We start from the raw sequence: 22,500 nt of genomic DNA, 5'->3' as shown, positions 1-22,500 counted from the left end.
ACACAAGAGTCCGCTACTGATCCGTGGCTAGGCTGTTTACCACAAACACAACATTTATCCATTATTTTGATTTCAAATCCAAACATTGTCACTGACAATGCTTTTTCAGCATTGCAATGATTATTTTACACAGTACAGTAATACAATTGTTAACAGACATGTTTAATCACAATAAATATAAGCAACACATTATTCAATGCTTTTTATTTTTGCATTTACTTCTTGATTTATATATTAAGTGGCAAAACATTTAAACTACTTTTCTTACATTATCACAAACTTACCATTGACAGACACAGACAGCTCTACTGCCTTTCATTTTTTATTTAAATCTTTATTACAAGCAATCCTGTTTTCTACCTCCACGAGTGCCATCTATTATTGCCTTCTTTATCTAAAAGTGCTCTTTCCATTTAAAGGGTCATATGATACGATTTCAAGTTTTCCTTTCTCTTTGGAGTGTTACAAGCTCTTGGTGAATAAAGAAGATCTGTAAAGTTGCAGAGACTAAAGTGTCAAACCCAAAGAGATATTCTTTATAAAAGTTAAGAGTCAACCATTCCTACCTAAAACAGCTCGTTTAAACACGCCCCACATCTCTACGTCACTATGTGGGAAGATTAGCATTTATGGAGGACTGTTTCACTGAACCTACAGACTAGCAATCGTCTGTGACACAACGGCTGTTTCTATAAAGTGGAGCAGTTACAACTTTGTAAGGACAGTCTGGCTGGCTTCTGACTCTACCAGCCTGTAAGCAACGTTTTCATATTTAAAGAATGTGCCACTGATGATTCAAACTCCGAAGTTTTGCAAAGCAGTGTAGAGTAGCGCTTGTTGTTTGTCGTTCCTCCGATCACAAATGCAGACATGGTTTTATGTTTACGCAGCACGATATGCAACACGTAAAAACACAGTATAAGTCATTATAATCAGTAATTATGTCCCCACTGGATGCAACAAATGCCTCGTATTGTAATGGGTTTTATTGATTCTGTCTCATCACGCCGGGACACGCATCACAGTCTGTTAAGAGGCGTAACATTTCCGTCACTGCGGCAGAGGCATTCGGCCAATCACAACACACTTGATAGCTGGCCAATCACAGCACACCTCGCTTTTCAGAACGATGAGTTTTGTAAAAATCGACTCGTTTTAGAAAGACAAAAATTATGTATATTATATAGAAAATAATGTTTTTTTTTTTTTAAACCTTAAAACGCATAAACACATTGCATTACACCAAATACACCAAATAATGTTCTTTATAGCAACGTCATATGACCCCCTTTAAACCTAGCCAGCCAAAAAGCCATATGCGTTGACTGTGAAAAACAATAGACTTTAATAATATGCATTTAAGGTGTAATTACTAAATTTTCGGTTCAATCCATGTTCATATTTACTGCAAACAATGCGCTGTTGCTTTAATTCAGCACTTGCAGCACATAAATAGACTCCTGATAATGATATTGATTTAAGGTGTCTCATGAGTGTGCTGTGAACACTTTAATCCGTTAACATGAGCGCGGAAAACTATAACTATTAACTACAATTACCCTGGGTTACTTGGTGCTGCAATGGTTCCTGCAGTCGTGATCCTAGTGTGCACTCGCTGGTTTAGTGCAGGCTCTTTTTGTGTTTTGCATTAGTTTTTTGTAAACGTCAGAATCACACACTTCAGTAGTTCAGCTCTATCAGTCTTCCGTCATGAGACACACACACACACACGTCAGATTTCACATGCTGTCACTTCTGCTCCACAGCTTTGGTCTCAGTTTGCCGTGTGTTTTTCTGCAGACTGCTTTAGTGTTTTGCCGTGATTCGGGCGCTTAAGTGTTTTTCAGCAGACTCAGACGGCTCTAGAGGGCTGTAGATTCTGACGCTTGAGATGAAATCAGTCCATCATCATGATCACAATCAGGGCTTTGGGGAAATCAGACTCCAGCCCACGAGATCAGCAGCACAGCATCTCAGTCTGAACTCACGTCTATCACAGACGAATCTTTATTGAGTTCTCTAACAATACCAGAAAACATCTGCAGCTAATGTGTCTCTGAGAGATTTAATAATGATTTTATGGCCCGAGGTTCACCACAGACGTCTAGGGAGCACTACAGAGTCTACTTGACTGTTAAACTGGATTGTGTGAGAATAAGATGCAGCATTTTTTTCAGTTTTAGCTTTAGTTATTTTAGTACATCAAGTTGAGAATGAAAATGAGAAATGTTGAAATTAAAAAAAAAAAAAAGGTTTAATATTTATTTACAATGTTTATTTTATTTCACAAAAATATAGCTATAATATAAAATCCAGGTTCTTTTAGTTAAAAATAATGCAAACAAAATCTGAATTCACTCTTTCATTGTTTTTATTTTGTCATTTTTCTTTTATTTAAATTAATTTGTTACAGTTTTGTCATTTTGTTAAATTTTTGTCATTTTAAGTAGTTTTTCTTAAAATGTCTATAGTTTTTATTAATTTTTATTTCACGTTTTAGCTTTAGTTTAGTGCATTAAGTTAAGCTAAATGAAAATGAGAAATGTTGCTACATTTTAATATATTTTAATATCTTGTTTCATTTCAGTTAATGTATATTTTATTTCAAGTAGTGACAATGTTTTTATGGTTTTAGTTTAATGTAAGATGCAGGGTTTTTGAGCTGAAACAAATGCAAAAATTCAGAATTCACTCAATTATTATAATGTCCCTTTTATTTATTTTTTATTATTCAGTTTTATTAATTTTGTTGTGTGGTTTGTCATTTTAATTAGTCTTTTTTAAAATATGTCTAAATAGTTTTTATTCATTTTTATTCCAGTTTTAACTTTAGTTATTTTATTACATGAAGTTCAATTAAATGAAAATTAGACGTTAAAATAAATGTTATTTTTTTATATTTCATTTCAGTTAACATTTTATGTAACACAAAATGTTTTTATGGTTTCAGTTGAACTTTAATATAAAAATGGGATTTAATGGGATTTTTTTTTTTTCATCAATCTTTTTTTCTCAGACTCTCTGTTTGCCTGATTTCATGATCTTGTGTACAAAGGATTGGTTTTGGTTTTTTTATGTTCTAGAAGTTAGTATTTATTTAGTTTTAAAAAAAAAATTTGCAGGGGAGACACACACACACACACACAGCACACACCCTTAGTCAGGTCACAGAGATTTGGGCTTCGTCTTAAAGGTGAATCTTATGTAGCAGCACAAAAATAAGAAGCTGCTGTGGTATTTTATTTTATTTAATATTATATTTTTATTTCATATTTTATTGTTTATTTTATTTTTTGTTTAAATGATAGTATTTAACTTATATATTAAATTATTAATTTGTTTTTTTTTTTTTTTTTTGTGTTTTCTTTTTATATATATTTTAGTTTTTTAAATAAGTTTTGTTTTTTTTTTATTTATTGTTTTTTTTTTTTTTTTATTTATTGTTATGTTGTTAAATTAAAAATAGTTCATAATGTATTTTATTAAATCTCTCTCTCTCTCTCTCTCTCTCTCTCTCTCTCTCTCGCTCTCTCTCTCTATATATATATAATAAGATAAATATATTCATGTATACACTAAATTTTTAAATAAAAAATTCTTAAATATTTTATTTAATTTTATATTTTATTATAATCTTCTTTTAATTTGAATAATTTTATTTAAAAAATACTTGTATCTTAATTTATAATAAAATGAATAAAAATGTTATTGATATATTTATTTATTGTTATATCTTTATTTTTTATTTTATTATATATTTTTAGCAAAATATAAAAAAGAAGTAAACCTATACTGCTGTTAAATAAAATTTATATTATATATATACTAAAATATTAAATAAAAATATTTTATGATGTGTTTACTTTATTTAAAAAAAAATAAAGAAAATAAAATGTATATAAAAAAAGAATTAAAAAAATGACATGACATGATGCGTCTGTCCTGTTTTGTCATTTGTTTTTGTTTCAGTGTTTCTGCTCTGTTGTGGTGTGTTATGATGACCTGTCCTTCTCTCTAATACACATTTAGGGCACATTTAGGCATCTAACCCAGTATGTTGTGTGTCTGTTTATCGAGCTTAATACGGATTGGTTGTATGTTTTGTGTGTGTGTTTTTAACTTCTGCTTCCACACGGCCCTGACGTTTCGCGTGTTCGCCGGAGGCATCAACCGATCTGGTACCCACTCATCTGTCAGGTGCGTGAGTCTTTCATCTCGCGCCACATTCTGTCTTTTAATGCATTAAATCGATTATTCATGTGTGCTGCTGCGAGTTATAATACGGAGTGTGCATGCACATTTTTCTGATTGCCTCATGCATACAGGTGTCTGACCTTAATGAAACTGCTGTATAGACTTGATTGAATTTAAATAGAGCATCATATATTTGCTCTTTAAGATACTGTCATGCCTTCAGGGGCTTTCAGTGGTGCTTTTGTCAAAACGTGTGTATTTGTTAGGCTCTATTCTCGTGAGAAGCTTCGGTCATTGTGTTGCACAATCTTTTATCTTTGGACTAAAGATAAAGCAGATGATGTGAAAGCGAGGGTCAGTGGGACGCTGTAGGTTTCTATAAGTGCAGCGGGTTTGTTTGTCAGTATAATGTCTTTTATTCGGCTCTGAACCCTGCAGGATTCACATGCATCTATTTGGATTTTTAACCCAGTTCAGATCTGGTGAATGAATGAGAGCCGCAGAAGCCAACATTTAAATGTAGTGCTTTTACTTTTTAATTCTATTTTTGTACAAATCACCCCCTGCGGGCGTATGTTTGACACCCCTGACTGAAAATATGGTATGTCTTACAATGTTTAGTATGTAGTGCTCATATTTTTAGTCTAATTACATAATGTACCGATTAATTAATCAGTTTAATTGCAAATTAATCACACATCGATTTGGGCTGAAAAATTACCCCCCAAAAGATCATTGTAATTCATTACTGTGTTAAATGAGAAAAACATTGATTAGACATTACAAAAAAGTAATAATAGAAATAAATATTTTGATATATATATATACAGTACAGGTCAAAAGTTTGGAAACATTACTATTTTTTAATGTTTTGAAAGAAGTTTCTTCTGCTCATCAAGCCTGCATTTATTTGATCAAAATACAGAAAAAAATGTAATATTGTGATATATTATTACAATTTAAAATAATTGTTTTTAAATTTATTATACTTTAAATTATCATTTATTTCTGTGATGCAAAGCTGAATTTTTAGGATCATTTTTTAAATTTCCTTTAGGAAATCATTCTAATATGATGATTCATTATCAAAGTTGGAAACAGTTCTGCTGCTTAATATTTTTTCAGAACATGTGATACTTTTTTAGGATACTTTGATGAATAAAAGTAAAAAAAAAAAAAAAAAAAAAGCTATGTTTTTAAAAATATAAATATTTTGTAATAACAATATACACTACTGGTCAGTAATTTGGGGTCAGTGTTTTTTTTTTCTTTCTTTTTTTTAAATAAAATCAATACTTTTATTCAGCAAGGATGTGTTAAATTGATAAAAAGTGATAGTAAAGAAAAATATATTATTAGAATATATATTATTAGAAATATTTTTTTTTATTTTGAATAAATGCAGTTCTTTTTAACCTTTTATTCATCAAATATATTAGACAGCAGAACTGTTTCAACACTCATAATAAATCAGAATATTAGAATGATTTCTAAATGATCATGTGATAGACTGGATGTTACATGTGACACTGAAGGCTGGAGTAATGATGCTGAAAATTCAGCTTTGCATCACAGGAATAAATTACACTTTAACAGATATTCATCATAAATAGAAAGTTGTCACAATATTTTTAAGTTTTTTTTTCTGTATTTTTGATCAAATAAATGCAGGCTTGATGAGCAGAGAGACGCCTTTTCAAAAAACATTAAAAATAGTAATGTTTCCAAACTTTTGACCTGTACGTGTGTATATATATATATAGAATATATATATGTATATATATATATATATATATATATAAAGAAATTATACACTAAATATGAAACAAAGTGGCAGTAGTTGTTAATGAGTGAGTCACTGAATCATTCATTCAACTGATTCATTCACAAACAAAGCGAGTGACTGTCTTTATGATTCACTGAATCATTGACTCACTCGATTCGTTCAAAAATGAGGATTCATTCAGTAACACAACACTGCTGTGTGTCGCTTGCAGACTCTTGTTTATTGAATGCAATTATTCTGGAAAAACAGTACGTTTACTCGTGCGATTTTGTTAAACTATATTATATAATGTAAATATAAAACAAAACATTTTTGCACACATTTCTTGAATTTTAGGGCATAAGACAGTCAGTCGTCATGCATCATTGTATTTACAAGTTTTAAAAATCACTTTTTGCACTGCATATAATATGTAATATACTGTGATGGACAGCAGGATTTTTGGCTCACTGTGGATTTCAAAGTTTAAATCAAGACAAAACTGTCCTTGCTGTCCTCCAGGTCATCGCGGCTCATGTGGACGAAAACTCGCTTCAGGTTGCCGCGGGTTTGAGCATGATGTTAACTCCGTTCTGTCATTGTGGATTTTGGTGGTCATGTTCAAGGTCAATACTCGTCTCAGATTTTAGCTTATTCACTCTCATGTGTTTGATCTCAGAAGGCGTCGGCAGTCGAAGGGCCCGATGGATGCCGCAGGAAGTGTAATCTGTGTGATGCGAATCCGCCGTCAAGTCCATTCTCGATCCGTATGATATGGATCCGAGTTATATGTTCCTCTCTCCTTATTGCTTGAGTAGAACATGTGTATGTTGTGTTCACAGCCCCAGACAAACTGCGAGAGAATCTGATTATATTATCCCTGTCTCTTCTCTGCAAAACACAGCTTACTCGTGTAGTGGATGAGAGAAAATTACTATTTAGGCCGGATTCTTGCTGAATATATGACACAGCGCAGCATTTAATTTAGATTACGATGAATAAAATAAGCACAATGCCGCAGCGGAAGACAGAGTTAGATTAATGCTATGTTCAGCAGAGGTGCTTAACATTTTGCTGTGTTCCTTACGGAACTGATGATTAACCAACTCCCCAGAATTCTACTGTATCATTATATTTAACACCTCCGTCTACTGCATGTCTTGTGTTGTCTGATTTATAGTTTAGAGTTTTTTTTAATTATATCCTAGAAATCAAAGCTCTTCAGCTTCTAGCTGCTGCTTCTGGTGTCAGATAGAGAGTGATTTTTGATCAAGTAAAGGTCAGAATAACTGCAGTAATATCTCCAGATGAACTCTTACTGGACTGGAAGCAGCTCACCTTGACTTGATTCTCCATCAATCATGTGTTTTAGAGTCCCTCAAATCTGATCATCAGGACTCTTTGAGGAAGCGTTTGTTTTCCAGAAGCTTTTTACTTTCACTCTTCCTCAGCGGAGGGATGATCTTCAATACAGCCTCCAGACATCTCTCAAGCCATCTTCTTGAGGAGCCTTTTTATTTCTTCATCTCTCATCACTGCAATTATATGTTTCTGGGATCATTTACATCTCATCTCACTCGAGACCCAATACTGGATTGAAAGTGAGATGCAATATTGGCAAAAATAAGTGTTCATCTTGTTTCAGTAATCCTGTTGCATTTTTCTTGTTGGTATGCATCATCTTCGACGTCAGTGATTGCTCTGTTCACATTTGCCTCACCGGATGCTTGAAGTCACTGTCGTTCATGCTGATATTTTTAATCGTGTTGAGTTGATAGATCGACATTCCAAAGGAAACATTATCACTGAACAAAGCTGTTAAGAGGCCGTGTTTTTATTTGCTGGCATTAAATTAGAAGATTATATATTTGTGTCATGTATAGAATACCTACTGTTTCAAAGTTTCCATTTTAATGTTTTCAAATGAGTCTTCTTTCTCGATTTCACAGAGGCTGGGTTTATTTGATCGCATCACAATAATTACTAGTGAAATTATTTTGATATTAAAACTGCTGCTTTTCTGTGTGAATATCTTGTAAAACGGTAATTTAGTTTCTGTGATGCACAGCTGTATTTTCAGCATCAATTACTCCATCTTCGTGTCACATATCTTCAGAAATCCTTCCTAATATGATGATTTTTGCTGCTCAAGAAACATTCTGATTTATTATCAATGTTGAAAAACAGTTGTTTCTTCACAATATTTCTTTTGTAGGAAACCGTGATACAATTTTATTTTTCAGGATTCACAGATGAACAGTAGAAGTTTCAAAGAACAGCTATTTAGTGGAATAGAAACCGTTCGCACCATTATAATCTCTTTACTGTCCACTTTTGGTGCGCTTTCTTGACCCAGGATACACGGGTCAAAGATGCTGCTAGAACAGCACTTTCGGTCTGGATTGTATCAGTGAACCGTGTGTTTCTTGTTCCTGTTTTTCAGGTCGGTATCGATCTTGCATTACGCATCTCTGTCCACGATGCTCTGGTTAAGGCGTCGGCACGCAACGAAACATGGCTACAAACAGCGACTAAAAAATCAAAGAGCAAGCGCATGACGGAGACACACGCCGCGTCACCCCCACCAGATCAGATCAGGCTGATGTATGAACCCAGAGTTTTCCACTATCCAGGTGTGTTCTCGGTCTCTGACACTAACATCGGTGATTTGAACGAATTACTTGACTTAGACTGAAGAGCGAACAGTCTTCCAGATGAAGCCCTTACAGTGAGATCTCACATGAGAGACCAGCTTGCGGATCCGCCGCGGTAACGCTTCGGTCAGTGTCAAGCTTAATTAAACCCAATCAATCTGTGGTGTTAAGCTGAGATATAACTGTTGAATGAACCTCCTGCAGAGCAAATAAGAGTAACGCATAACAGTGACAGTGCTTGGACCTGAATCAGTGTATGCTGAATATAGTCTTCATCTTTGCTCTGGGCATGTTGAGTTCCTGTTTAATCTGTCAGTGACTAGTTTTCCCATACATAAAGCACAGTTTTCATAAAAGTCATAGTTAATTGCTGAGTTGAACACATACATATTAACAATTGAGAGGAATGTATACTCTGGCATATGGTACTTTTATACTTTTTAAATTTTTTGTATTTTTTAATTTTTACTTTTATTTCAAAGCTTTTGTAGTTTTGTATATATTTTTCATCTTTTTATAAGCTGTCTTTTTGTTGTGTGTTTTTTAAATATATTTTTTAATATGTTTATATAGTTTTTTTTTTTAAGTAATTTTTATTTCCGAAGCTATTTTTTTTAGTACATGTTAAACTAAAATGAAAATGAGAAGTTTTGACCCTGCAGATAGCTAAAGTAAGTTTCTTTTAATGTTATTTTTTAATGTATATAATTTTTTATATTTTTTATATTTTAGTAAATATTTTTTAAATATTTGTAAAGCTTTTTAAAATATTATAAATATTTTTATTTTACTAGAATATTATCAATATTTTATGCAATATTAGTGTATTTTTGGTTGTTTTGTTTTTTTTTTTTTTTTTAAAATTTGTTATGATATTTTATTTTTATTAGTGTTTTTTGTTGTTGTTGTTTTAATTTATGAAATATAGTTTTTATTAATTGTTATTTCAGTATTAGTTATTTTTGTAAATCAAGTTTTTTTTAAATTTTAAGTATTGTTTTCATGTATTATATAATATTATAATAGAATATTATATATATATATATATGATATAAATATGTATGTTGTGTGTGAGGTGAGCGTGTGCATTTTGTGGTAGATCTATATAAACCACACACACACAATCATTTATCTTCAACTATATTGTCTTTTGTTCTATTGAAGGCAGACTAACATGTTCTTGGTTTGTTGGATGTTTCTTCTAGTTTAACACTCGCAGCTTCATTCAGCTTGTCTGCTTTTTCAAGGCTTTTAGCTGGGTTTTTAGTTCTTCTGATTTGACCGCTTGTGGTTTGATTGGTGCCTGGAAGTAGGTCACATAAAGCCGAGTGCAGACAGTGTGTTCTCTGTCCAGAAACGCTCCGTGCCTGTAAGACGTGAGTCAGATTCTGAGAGCGAGATCCTTTCAAACCAATCTTTAGTCCGCGGATGGTGAGGAGAACATGGAGAAACTCATTTACACTCTAATTCACCCTCCTTTCTCTCCAAAAAAACTAATTTGGTTTTTAATTAAAGCAGAACATGGAAACATGGGGTCCCTCAAAGTGTATTGCATACTACACAGTATGTGCTAAAATCTGAAGCCTATTTTTTTTATGTATGTGAAACGGTATGCATTATGCAGTGCATTGCTCACTAGTATTCCATGTTTACAGAAGAAGTGCATACTGTGCATATTGCATACTGCAGACAATAGTGTAGTAAATAAGAGTAGTATGCTATTCTGCACATAGAGCCCTGAACTGGATCAATAGCTCAGTAATGATGTTTCTCGTCTGTGATGTGCACTTTCACCGGTTTGATTGAAGGTTTGATTGAAACGTGTTTCTTTTCAGCGCGATTCTGCTGTTTGACTGCAAGCGGCATGATTGTTTTTCATTTATCTGTCTTCAGAATCATTCTCTCACGCTTCAGGCCTCCCGCAGTTTGTTTTATTTCTTGATTGTTGGTTGGATCAGCACATCTATTTTATGCTCTCACATCTCACTCTTTCAGAAGCAGAGTTTTCATTTGGGTTTTTAGTGCAGTGTAAAGACATGTTTGAGCCTTATTTAAAGCTTATGGAACATCATTTAATTTACTATAACTTGCTGTTTATTACATACAGAATAGGATAGGATAATGCATTAAATGCATATATTATATTAAACATTGTTTAAAACTGTTATAATTGAAATGTTATGTTTAAATATGCACTCATTTGCATAAACTACCAAAACAGAAATCTGAACATTCAGGTTAAATTTTTTTATTTAATTTTATTGACATATTATAATTAAAGTTTTTTTCAGATGGGATTTGGGGTTTCTCTTATTATTGACTTCATAAATCAGAAAATACTGTCAACAGACAGAAAACAAATACAGTTTTCACAATGTTTTTTGGAATAAAAAGGTTGTATAAACCAGGCGAGTGTTAAATGAACAAAACCCCTCTGTAAAAACCTTCAGAATATAGAGAGGAATAAAACTGTAAGTTTTTTTTGGTGTATGTAAGTGCTGCCAAAAGTGGAGAAAGAAACTCATTTTGAGAATATGGGCTTTGAAAATATGAAGTCCACACAAATTAATAAAGTGCAATAATAGAATCAAGCAAATTACATATGAAGAAACCCCTCAGTAAAAACCTGCAGAATATAGAGAGGCATAAAAACTGTACGTTAAAACTGTAAGTTTTGGAGTATGTAAGTGTTACTGTGGTGGAAAAACAAACTAGTATTTGAGAATAATTTAATCATTTGTATTTTTGTATTGTAATTAGTGAACAGATGAAGTGCAATAATAAAATCAAGCCAATTATATATGAACAAACCCCTCTATAAAAACCTTCAGAATATAGAGAGGAATAAAACTGTAAGTTTTGGTGTATGTAAGTGTTACTGAAATTGAGAAAAAACTCTTAAAAGATATGTACTGTAGCTGAAATCTGCAGATGAAATAGATGAGTGCAATAAAATAAACACTTAAAAGTGTATTTTAGTTGGTTTCTTTCCAATTGTCTAAAAAAAGACAAGTTATGAAATCCCAAAACATTCATGCAACTGTAAGATTTGGAGTATGTATGTGTTACTGTGTTGGAAAAACAAACTCATTTTGAGAAAGAAAATGTCTTTAAACATATGTATTGTAATTGGAATCTATAGATGTAAACAGATAAATTGCAATAATAAAATCAAGCCAATTATATATGAACAAACCCCTCAGTAAAAACCTTCAGAATATAGAGAGGAATAAAACTGTAAGTTTTGGTGTATGTAAGTGTTACTGAAATTGAGAAAAAACTCTTAAAAGATATGTACTGTAGCCGAAATCTACAGATGAAATAGATGACTGCAACAAATTAAACACTTAAAAGTATATTTGAGTTGGTTTCTTTCCAATAGTCTGAAAGAAGACAAGTTATGAAATACCAAAACACTCAAAATTGATCAATGCATAAAATAACTGTTTTTGCTTATAGTGTCTTGCCTTTTAAATGCATTAAAAAAACTCCAATAATACAGCAAAAAGCATATTTTGTGTGACTTTTTTTTTTTGAGTTTTGTTTATTTTGTTTTTGTTTTGTTATTGTTGTCTTCTTTTTTTAGTCATTTTTTTTATGAGATTTTCTGTAAACACTGCAGGTGTAATGAAGGTCACAGATGCAGCGGTGCATCTGTAATTGAACTGAGCTGAGAGTCACAGCGCACCAATCGTTTCATCTTCATTTTGATTCAACATCACCTAAAGTGCTGATATCTGAGTGCATGAGTTGTTTACTCTGTAATAAGTCCATCTGTATGGAACAGTTTGACCCATTCATGCCAATTTGTGGACTGGTGGTGATCATGATCCTCTTGCGTGATTGTGTTTGCCTTATTGCACCATTTTCATCCACACATTATGATCGCAGTGAGGAGTATTGCTTGTATTTATAAATTAGTGTTTATGTCTCTTTTCATGCAGTGCTTCTTGCACTGTGTATGTGTGTGTGTGTGTGTGTGTGACGTTTCTGAAAGCAGGTAATGTGCTAAAGCTGGTGTATCTTTCCTCGCTGTGCCGATCTCATGTGATTGACTCTAATGTCGTCTGTCACAGCAGCTGATGGAGGGAAATCAATTTCCCGTGCACACACATGGTTGATGTGATTGAGCTTCTCGTGCTGAATCACATCACGTCCTATCAGTGCGACCTTCCACCAGGTCATAGTCTTTCTCTGTTTCTTAGTGTCTTCAGGTGATTCATGACGATGTGATTGTAAAGCTGAGCGTGAAGAAAGCCATTCTGGGTCCTAATTCGCTTTCATTATATGAATTAGAGCATCATGAGCTGTGCTTTTATCACTCAGTATCTTCACAGGAAAATCAAGAGCGAAAGTCATACAGGTTTGAAGCGTCATGAGTAAAAGATTGCAATTTTTTTTTTTTACACCTGGTTATAGTGCGACTGGTGTATAGATGAATAAAGCAGGTATTCTTTTCATATTGTTTATATATATTTCTATTCACCTATTTGGTCCTTAATAGTTCAAATGTGATTTATTTTAATTAGAGGTAACCAAACTGTAGTTAAGTACAGTTAAAAATATTTGATGCAAGTATAAAAATACAGTAAATTAAGAATACAAATAATCAGAAGAATGTTTTTCACACCGTTTTACTTAAACAAATGGAAGTGTAATATATAATTATTTATATGAATTATATATTTTTTTTATTGTTGTTGTTGTTTTATTTAATATTTTAAATTAGCTTTTGTATTTATATTTCAGGTTTCATTTTAATTTTAATTTGTGCATTTGTAATTTTTATTAGTTTTATATATTTCTAAATAGTTTATTTTTATTTTAGTTTGTTTAATTTCAATGCAAGTAGTAAAATGCAATAAAATATAAGAAATCAATTGCATTTTTATATTTAAATAAAAAATGATAAATTATAAAAATAATAAATAGTTTATTTATTTAAAATTAATATTTTGAAATATCTTTCGTTTTAATGTTTCAGGCTTCTTTTTTTTTTAGACATTTATACACCATAAAATATTTTTATTTTAGTTAGTATTTTAGCACTTGAACTTCAACATAAATATGTTAGTTACAGAAGCAAACAAAATGTTTTTAATAGTTTTAGCTAACAATAACAACACTGATATGCTTAATATAACTATGCATATTTTAAAAAAAAAAACAATATTTACCTTTCACTAAAACAGTTTAATGCATGAACAACTTTGCTCATGGTGGATCAGAGAATCTTGCTGATCAAATTATAGTTAGTTAACAATACAAACATTTATATCTAGCTAACTAATCTGAATAACATTGTCTTAATGTCAAAGACATTTAAAGGAACTCTTCTCATCTTTCTCTCATTTTGTCTTTCCTATGCACTGGCTTTGGATTTTTCACATCGCTCTGATCTGATTTTCCTTTGTGTTTAATACTTCTCTCAAACGTTCCTGACAGGTCAAATAAATCTCTCATAAACACTCCCTCATCACCATCACTTGTTTGATGAAATTTTTAGCTTCAGCATGATTGTGTTTTGTGTCTGCAGGTTTTATTTAGTGAGTGCAGGAGTTCCCTTCATCATCTGCGGCATCACAGCAGCTATTAACATCGAGAACTACGGCAGCGGAGAGCAGACGCCGTTGTGAGTAGCAACTAAATCAGTCGAATGTGTTCTTATACAAGTTTGACTTTTTCATACTGTATATGTGAGTCACTTTAAGTGACTATTATAGTTGTACTATTATAATTTTTATTAATATATTTATTTTCAGTACATATATATTTCAACTTTATTTTTATTTCAGATTTAGTCATTTGAATACTTCAACATAAACTTATTTCAGTTAGTCGCAAGGTAACATTTCTATTTCATTTTCATTTCTATTAGGTTTTTTAAGTTTCATTTTTTCATCTAATATTTTATTTTAATTATGGAAAACAATTTTTAAGTTTTAGTTTAAAATACCACTGGTGAAGATGCTTCCATTTTGCATTTTAATTAATTTAATTTGTATCCTTGCAGATTGTATATTTAGCAGTTTTGCCAAGTTTATCATTTATGAAACATTAAATTTGTATTTTAGTTTTCATTTTGTGTTAGTAATTTTGTTATGTGGTTTTTGTCATTTTGTTATGTGGTTTTTGTATTTTTTTTTAGTTTTTTTTTTTTTTTTTTTAATGTTTTTTTTTTATTTAAACTAAAACTTATTTCAGTTAGACGCCAAGGTGACGTTTTGATTTAATTTTCATTAGGGTTTTTTTTTAAGTTTACGTTTTCATCTATTATGTATGTATGTAAGTATTTTATTTTATTTATTTATTTATTTATTTATTTATTTATTTTTTCAGCTTTCTTTCAGTTACAGAAAAAAAAAATCCTTGTCAGTTTTTGTTACCAATAACAACACAATAACAACAACTCTATTTTGCATTTTAATTTACTTCATTTGTATCATTGCAGATTGTATATGTATCAGTGTTGCAAAGTTCATCAATTGTGAAATAAATTTAATTAATTTTTAAAGCAGCTCTACAGAAGACAGTAGTGTCATTATTCAGCTCAATTAAATTCAGTGTTGATTCAATTCAGTTGAATAACAGCATCAAATGTTGCGAAATTCATCAATTATGAAATGAATTCAATTAATTGATAAATCAGCTCTACAGAAGACAATAGACAATTTAGTTCAAATCTTGTTCTAATCAAATTGCTAAAATCTGAATGTTAAGTACCCAGAATATGAACCTTAATAAAATAACGTGCCTGCAGACATGTTTAGTAAGTGTTTATCTGCTGTGTTTGCAGCTGTTGGATGGCGTGGGAGCCGAGTCTGGGGGCCTTCTATGGCCCCGTGGGCTTCATCGTCCTGGTGACCTGCGTCTACTTCCTGTGCACCTTCATCCAGCTGCGCAAACACCCTGAGAGGAAGTACGAGCTGAAGGTGGTGAGCGAGGAGCAGCAGCGGCTCTCAGACGTCCACCAGGGGGAGCCGGCGAGTGGTCAGTGTCACGGCGGCTGCCCGGGTCTCATCAACCCATCCATGCTGGCCAACGAACACTCGTTTAAAGCCCAGCTGCGGACGGCGGCGTTCACGCTGTTTTTATTCGTAGCCACGTGGACGTTTGCCGCACTGGCCGTATCGCTGGGTCACTTTCTGGATATGATCTTCAGCTGCTTGTATGGGGCGTTTTCCGTCACGCTCGGGTTGTTCGTTTTGATTCACCACTGCGCAAAACGTGACGACGTCTGGCACTGCTGGTGCGCCTGCTGTCCTGGGCGACGCCCAGCCAACGCATGCCACGGCCACAGCCACGCCCACAAAGTCAACATAAATGGCGACGCCCACTCCCACTGCCATCTGGACGCCGGGAAACCCGTTCACTGCTCATGCCGCACCGCCGCGCAGAATCACGTGACCTGCCTGACGCCGGTTTCGCCGTGTTGCGCCGCTCTGCACACGCAGCAGCTCCTAGAGGACGAAACCAGCGCACATGTGCTCCTCCACGCCGACCCTGAGGGATACCGGCCCGCAGTGCGCTTGCATCGCTGCTCCAAGCCCGTCAGAACTAAAACGAGGCGGCAACGTGAACTAGCTTTCCGTATTCCCTCCGGCGCGGACGGCGCTAGTGCGCACAGTTCACGCGCAAACAGCCCACACACCCACATCTGCCACTTGGCTCACGAAGGGCATCACGTTTGCCCTCACGAGGCGCTCGCGCTCTGCCACCACCATCACGTGTGCTGCACGAAAGATGAGCTCCTCGACACGGGCGAGAGCTTCCTGTGCGGGTGCGGAAAGCTTGCGGGGGACGATTTGCATCACGCACACATAGAGTTGCACGCACGCAGACAGTCGCTGGCCAACCAGAACGGCATGCTGAAGGGAAGTGCGCAGGCGCTGTATCCGTCCGACAGCACGGGGAATATACGCACGGGACCCTGGAGAAATGAAACTACCGTGTAGTTCGAGCGAACTCCAACACTAGGATTTAAGAAAGCAACTTTTATTTTATTTTTAGTACCATCACAAGCTCTTTCCTGCATCGTTCATCTAACAGGATGATTGCAGTGGTTCTGCGGATCGTACAAATGCGAGAACGGAAAACCCGGGGCCTCATTTATAGAGTGATCCTAAATGTGAACGTGTGACAGTTTATAAAATGTTCTTGTTGATGGTTTAGGTCCCAAGTTCCCTAATGCATCCCTTTTTATAAGTTGCAGTTAATTTCAAGCTCAATGTGAACAAGCACATCAACACCATCTACAAGATGCCCACAAATATATCTTTATAGTTGAGAAATTGTACAGCCATCATCATAAATGGGCAAGGAAGTCCTATTTAATTTTATTTTTATTTATTTTTTTATTTTATTTTATTTTATTTTATTTTATTTTTTATGATTTATTTTTTATTTTTTATTTTTATTTTATTTTTTAGTATTATAATATATTATTTTTTCAGGCATATAGTGTGTATAAACATACAGTACACACACACACATATATATGTATGTTGTATCAGATTCCAAAAAATTAAATACATGTAATAAGATTAAATTACATTTTAAAATATTTGACCGCTGGATTTACAGAAATCATTTCAGGTGTCTTAACATTGCATCAACTACTGATGAACACTTTAATGTTTGTTTGAATAATCACTCAGTGTTATGTAACCATCTATTTCAATGTCTTTGGAAGGCATTTGTCGTTCAAACACATTAAAATGCACAAATTCACATTATTTCTTATTTGCATGTAATGCAGGCATTCCCAAACTTTTTCGTCATCTGAACCTCTTTCACCAAATATATTAACTTGAAGTACCCCTGAGATTTTACAATAAATATTTAATAATTAAGCATCACATCTGCATGTTCACGGTTCTCTGACGTTGGTGAATATTCCCATGACATGCAGGATAACAAATAAAATAATTCATTTTTTATGAAATATTTTATTTCGATTTATGTTTATATATTTTAATTTTACATTTTTATGATTTGATTAATGATTAACTTTTCATTAAACTCACAAACCCCCTGCAGTACCTTTACGAACCCCAGTTTGGGAAACCTTGACGTAATGTAATGTTTAATGCACTTTATGTTGTTAATTACAACGAATGGAATATATTTTTCTTACTCTATGTATTTTTATACCAATATTGTACAAGATTATCCGGTTTCAGTCAATGTGATAAATTAGGTCAAAAGTAACCTAAAAGTAATTAAAAAGTAGTCAGATTATATGTGTAATGTAAACACGCAGAGTTGGGTTATTTTATTTATTTGAGCACAAGAGGTCTCTTCACACATGCTCACATCAGTTTCTGGGTTAGTTTGATTTGACATAGTATGAAATCCATGAAATTTCAGATCAGTCTTGTTTGATAAATGAGGCCCCTGGTTTGAGTTGGAGCACGTGTTCACACTGCACTTCAATCCGGAGTCACTCCACTTGTGAGAGTTGTGATTCTAATGAAGTTTGATTACAACCGATACTGAACCGAACTGGTCTCTGCAGTGTTCACGTGGCCATTGTGTTCGTACCTTTACCAGGTACAGGTACATTTATCACGGCAGGTAACAGACATTGCCATAGTGAGTGTGTGTTACTCTGTGCAAGAGAGTATCGTGTGTCTGAGTGTATGCAAACACATTTAATGAAGTATTTCAAAGGATTTTGCCATATATTTATTTTCATAGATGTATTTGAGAGTCCCACAGATGTCCCAGTCATTTCTACGGTGAGTACTAAGAAGAAGAAAAAACTCCAAATACATAAAAATTCACTAGAAGTTTTAAACCATCCATAGTCCATCGGTTCCACATGCTTAATATATACTGTGAATATCAACTAGCGAAAACTTAGTAATACCCAAAAAAGGCCTGCTTCTGTCTAACTTCTGTTCTGCCATTGAAATGTTTGATGTAAACAGACAAAGAAACTCTGTTTCAATTCCTAGTGAGCTGCTCATCTAGACTGTGTTTGTAGGCTACATATTTATGCTGCCTTTTATTTTGGCCAAACTGTAAAGAAGCATTGTAGAGAAGAATGCATTGCTCCAAACATTCAAAAATGCATCCAAGATGACGAACTTATAAATTTGAATTTCATATAAAATTTCCATGCATTTGGATGAAAAAAATATTATGTGATGCATATTTGTCTGTTATGCATTAATTAAACAGGTCAGATTACTGTAATAGTACTAATAATCTGAATGTGTTTTAAACACACAATAACTAGCTTTATATATTTATCATCAATAAATCCAATTTGTTTCAATCTCGTACATCATTAACTAATTGAATATCGCTTCTTGCACACGCCGTTGTATTTTAACCATGTTCATACTTTTTAACTGAAGTAAGTGAATTGTTTTTACAACGCCAAGATTTATTTATTTTTATAAATGCATGTATTATTATTTAAATATAAATAAAAGAGTTGCAAATACTTATGGAAAATGGAAAAACACACATACACAAGTTTATTTTGGGAATATTTGAAGGTGTATTATTTTATTTATTTATTTTGTGCAGTGGTCATGTCAGTGAAGACAGTGCAAAAGATCACAGTTAACAATAAAGCTAAGTGTTTTAAGAAGCTCCTTTAAAGACGCTATGGAAAATTTAATTTTATTATCATTATTATGGAAATTTTATATGCAATTCAAAAACATAACTATTAAATTTAGGCGTAAATATTTTTGCAAGGTTACATCAGGGTCGGCAGATGGTAGAGCAAATATATATATATATATATATATATAAGGAAATTAAGTATTTTTAAAGATATTTTAAGATGTATTATTTTTATAAAAAATAATGCCACAATGCACAACACATTACTGATGTGTGGATCTTTTATATTCAATTCAAATGCCTAAATCTTCAGTATGTTTATATGTTTTGAAGCGGCTCACTAGGTTGTGGAACGCAGTTGTTCTCTTACAGATCTGTGCTGATTCTTTACTGTTTCTATGGTGAATCGCTGTTCTGTCGTTAAGGAGACCTCATCATTGTGTTACTAGAAGGAAAAATGAGAATGATTTGATGCTTGGGATTGATCGACAGCTGCTTATCATCACAAACTGCAGAAGAGAGACTAGTAAAGCATTGACCAGACTAGTCTAGCAGACTGTGATCTAGTGCTCAGACGGCTCAGTCTTTAACGTACAAACATCACGCTTTTCTTCTTTTGACATGGAGTTGATGTCTGTGTAGTTGCCTCGTGTTCTTCAAAAAAAAAAAAAGACATGGAAAAAGTGAATCTGTCAAAAACATATCCCGGTCATATTTCACCCCAAAATCAAAAGAAAAAAGTGTGTGTGTGTGTTCTTTGTGTGTGAGAGAGTTTGTGTGTGTCATATTTCACCCCAAAATAAAATGTTTTAAGTGTTTTTGTGTGTTTTAGGAGATTGATTGTGATGGAGATGATTATTTTATGAGTTTAGATTATTTTAAGAGCTTAATTTTATTTGTATTTATGTGTGTGTGTGTGTGTGTGTGTGTGTGTGTGTGTGTGTGTGTGTGTGTATATATATATATATATATATATATATTTACATTTTTAATAAGCCAAAAAGAATGCCCGTCACACCTCTGTTTATCCATTTGCGTTCTGCAAGTGAACGTCGCTTTATTGTTCATCCCAAAGAAGCACAAAATCACTTTCACAGACTTCAATTAAATGTTCCTCCTGGTGGAATGACCTGCCCAACTCAATCTGAGTCCTTAGCCATCTTCATGAATCAGGTTAAAACACATCTCTTCCGTCTTTATTTGAGCCTCTAACTCTAGCACTCTCTATTCTAATTCTATTCTTTAAAAAAAAACAACAACACGTCCCTTTTAGACTTGCACTCTATTAATTTGGTGCTTGCTTTCTTTAAAAAAAATCTAATTCTAGCTTTCTAATCTTTTTGTATTCTATCTGTTTTTGTTTTTATTTATTATATTTAAAAATCTATGTGTACTACGTTAAGGTAACTCAGACTTGTTATAGCACTTGTATATCATGTCCTCATTTGTAATTCGCTTTGGATAAAAGTGTCTAAATGACTAAATGACAATGTAAATGTAAATAAATAAATAAATTATATATATATATATATATATATATATATATATATATATATATATATATATATATATATATATATATATATATAAGAAAATTAAGCATATTTTAAGAATATTTTAAGATTTAATAAATTTATTTGATGTTTTTTTAGTAACATAGTGCCACAACATAACATAATAGTAATAAATGCAAAAGATAACAATCCAAAATCAGAAGGGAAAAAAATATATTTTGATTAAAGAAAATGAAGCCTATATTTTTCAATTATAGTAATTAAATTATATATTTAAATAATGTTTGTGCTTAATTGTCATGACAATAAAGAGAATGAAAAATATTATTATTTATTATTAAAAAAATTTCTGCTTAATTGTCATGACAATATTGTTAATTGTGTTTGTGATTATTTGTATAATTTCTTTATGAATTAAATTTATTAATGAAAAATGTGACCTGGACATGTTTTTTTGAGGTTCTCTGTTTTCCATTTAAATGTGACTTTCAGAAATCAAACTGAAAAGTTTCCTCTTGAGAAAAAGCAACAGGTTCGGCAGCATTTAATGCACCGTTTGACAGAAAAGAGTTTAATTTCACGCCCTCCTGTTTCCTCTGAGGTGCTGCGCTCTGATTGGCTGTCCTGGTTTGGGCCGGGTTCATGCCGCCCATCAGTTCTTTTATTTTCTGTCCGTGTGTTTCCATGCACCACAGATTGAGATAATAAATAATGGATGATATTTAAATGAGGAATGATGTGGGCGATCTTTACTCTGGAGGGGGATCTGTCTCTGGTTTATTGCTCAGTATCTGAGTTCAGATGTTTTGTTTGTTTTAATGCATCTGTCCGTCTGTGTTGCGCTGGATTGTGATTGACACTGTGAGATTTGCTGGAGAGTGAATCAGAAGGTGCTGTATGCTGTTATGAGAGACAAACTTCAATTATAACTCAATTCTGTTGAACTGTATGTCTGCACTCCTTTTGTTATTTACATTTATGCATTTAGCGGACTTACAGTGCATTCAGGCTAACATTTTTTACCTACTGTAACATGTGTTCCCTAGGAATTGAACCCACAACCTTTTGCACTGCTGACACAATGCTTTACCACTGAGCCACCACATAACATAATAGTTATTAATGCATAATAGTATATAATATATATAACTATTAATATAACATAATAGTTATTAATGCTTCACGTGCTTGACTTTTAACAGCAGTGGCAGAGTTTCACGGAAAGGTCAAATATCAAATTATGGGCCGTATTCAGGACTATATTTAATTTGACTTTGGAAAGCCTGTGAGCCAAAAAGGTTGAACTCTAAGGTTATATGTATTTCCAAAAAAAGTCTTAATATTTCATCATGTTTGACATTTCTTTCCCTTAAGCTTAATTTTCACATCCTTCAAATTAAACATGGTGTCTCTCCTGAATAATGTCTAGAATACAGAATAAAATATGATGAACTAGAAATATGTGGGCAGAAAATAGTTTGATCCACTCTGAAGCAAGATAAAAAAATAAATTTAAAAAAAGTTTGGAATATTTTCATGTTTTTTAATGTTTTGAAAAAAGGCTGCATTTATTTGCATTAAAATACAGTAAAATTATTAAGTATTATTAGAATGTAAAAATGATTATTAGAATGATTTCTGAAGATCATGTGACAGTGAAGACTGGAGTAATGATGCTGAAAATACAGCTGCACATCACAGAAATAAATTATATTTTAACAGAGATTCACATAGAAAACAGCTGTTTTAAATCTTAATAATATTTCACAATTTTTACTGTATTTTTGATCAA

General features: G+C 32.9%; 1 protein-coding gene across 1 annotated transcript in view; it reads left to right on the top strand.

Annotated features, from left to right (window-relative positions):
* LOC109070296 overlaps window positions 1–17,064 on the top strand; it is a 110,761-nt gene extending 93,697 nt beyond the window's left edge. The window contains 4 exon segments of the mRNA XM_042769619.1: window positions 6,639–6,726; window positions 8,403–8,592; window positions 14,083–14,245; window positions 15,410–17,064. Coding sequence (XP_042625553.1) covers window positions 6,639–6,726; window positions 8,403–8,592; window positions 14,083–14,245; window positions 15,410–16,568 — 1,600 coding nt within the window. The 3' untranslated portion in view covers window positions 16,569–17,064.
* The last annotated feature ends 5,436 nt before the right edge of the window (window positions 17,065–22,500 follow it).

Source organism: Cyprinus carpio, chromosome A13, assembly GCF_018340385.1.
Source record: "Cyprinus carpio isolate SPL01 chromosome A13, ASM1834038v1, whole genome shotgun sequence".
NCBI lineage: Eukaryota > Metazoa > Chordata > Actinopteri > Cypriniformes > Cyprinidae > Cyprinus > Cyprinus carpio.
Note: the sequence above shows the minus strand (reverse complement) of the source record. Positions and strands in the feature narration are given on the sequence as shown.